The sequence below is a fragment of the Aplysia californica genome, unplaced genomic scaffold (genome assembly GCF_000002075.1).
Source record: "Aplysia californica isolate F4 #8 unplaced genomic scaffold, AplCal3.0 scaffold00947, whole genome shotgun sequence".
NCBI lineage: Eukaryota > Metazoa > Mollusca > Gastropoda > Aplysiida > Aplysiidae > Aplysia > Aplysia californica.
Window position 1 is genome coordinate 1,543 of NW_004798217.1, and position 1,569 is coordinate 3,111.

The 1,569-nt window shown below is 36.1% G+C and overlaps 1 protein-coding gene across 1 annotated transcript in view; it reads left to right on the forward strand.

The window, feature by feature from the left end:
• The window catches only part of LOC101858140 (roundabout homolog 2), an 8,320-nt gene that overhangs the window by 1,514 nt on the left and 5,237 nt on the right, over window positions 1-1,569 (forward strand). The window contains exon 3 of the mRNA XM_035973006.1: window positions 911-1,060. Within this exon, the coding sequence (XP_035828899.1) occupies window positions 911-1,060 (150 nt within the window). The remainder of the gene's footprint in view (window positions 1-910; window positions 1,061-1,569) is intronic.

The following is a 1,569-nucleotide window of genomic DNA, read 5'->3' on the forward strand; positions in this document are numbered from 1 at the left end:
AACAACCCCGACTACCACCCCCCACTACCACCCCCACCCGCTAACCTTCTTTATTAAAAAAAATCCGTTTAGTTTCAAGACAGTAGTTGTTTTCAGCATTTGTTTTTGTTTTTTGTTTTGTCTTCTGTTTACCCCGTATAATTTGTTTCTATGAAATATCTTTTTTAAAATTGATACAGCAATTTCGTAATTTTTTTAAAAGCTGTTTTCAGTTTTCAGTCTCCCAGTTGTATTACGACCTCTGCTTTCATGCTTTATCGACTTATAATTTTTTCACACATTATTGAAAGATTCATCTAGTAACAGTTAACCGTTTCATCATGCTTTTCATTGTTCATTACCGTAGTTTATTTACTCGTTTTTCATATTCTCTAATTATATTGGTGGGTGGTTGGCGGGTGTTTCCTATCAGACGTCTATCGTCCTTATATCCGTCCCCTCCTTCTTTTTTATGTTTGTTGCTCTCTTGTAACATCTCTATTCCTCGTGGGTGGTTGGCGGGTGCTCTGGTGTGGTTTGCTCCTTCTTTCCTATCAAACATAATCTGTCGTCTTTATCTCCCCTCCTTCTTTTTTGTGTGTGTTACTCTCTTGTAACACATCTATTCTTCGGCACTTATATGACCTTATTGTGTTGCAAGTGCCGTAACATCTATCGTCCTTATCTCTCCTCCTTTTTTTACGTTTGTTGTTACTCTCTTGTAACACCTCTAATCTTCGGCACTTATATGACCTTATTGTGTTGCAAGTGCCGGAAAACTCTTTACTAAACTAAAACTCTTACTAAAACTAAAAAAGCTCTAATCGTCTGGCGCTCATATGACCTTATACAGGTGCGAGGGCTGTGAAACCTCTACTAAAACTAACACCTACATTAAATGACACCTTTTCCCTCTGCTCCTCCCCCACAGACGTGAGGCTGACGGACAGTGGACTGTACACATGTAAGGCCATCAGCGAGACCGGGGAGGCGGAGTGGGAGGCCTGGCTCACTGTCTCCAGTAAGTGGACCGTGGACGGTGGACACACTGACCACTGGCAGGAGAAACGTTATAATGGTTGTAGAGGGCACAGGGAAAACTGTAGAACGTATTTTATAATTATAATTAATGTTATTATCTTTATCATTATTATTTTTTAAATTCTTATTCTTATTCTTATTATTCTTATTATATTATTATCATATTATTATTATTGTTATTATTATATTTTTTGTGTGTTGTTGTTGTTGTTGTTATTATTATTATTATTATTATTATTATTATTATTATTATTATTATTATTATTATTATTATTATTATTATTATGATCTTTATCGTCCTTTTTCGTACAACAAGTAATCAGTATGTGGTCAAGAAGTGACCACTGACAGAAACGTTTATCTTTGACCTTTTTTGTAACTATCAGTACATGGTCAAAAGGTGACCACTGGATATGCACTCCAGGTTTAGTCTGAATACTGTATAACAAGTGGTGAAATATTGTCATAGGAAAAAATACAACCTGAGGATGAAATCGTCCTAATCTGTGTGTATGTGTGTATGGGTATGTGTGTGTGTGTGTGTGTGTG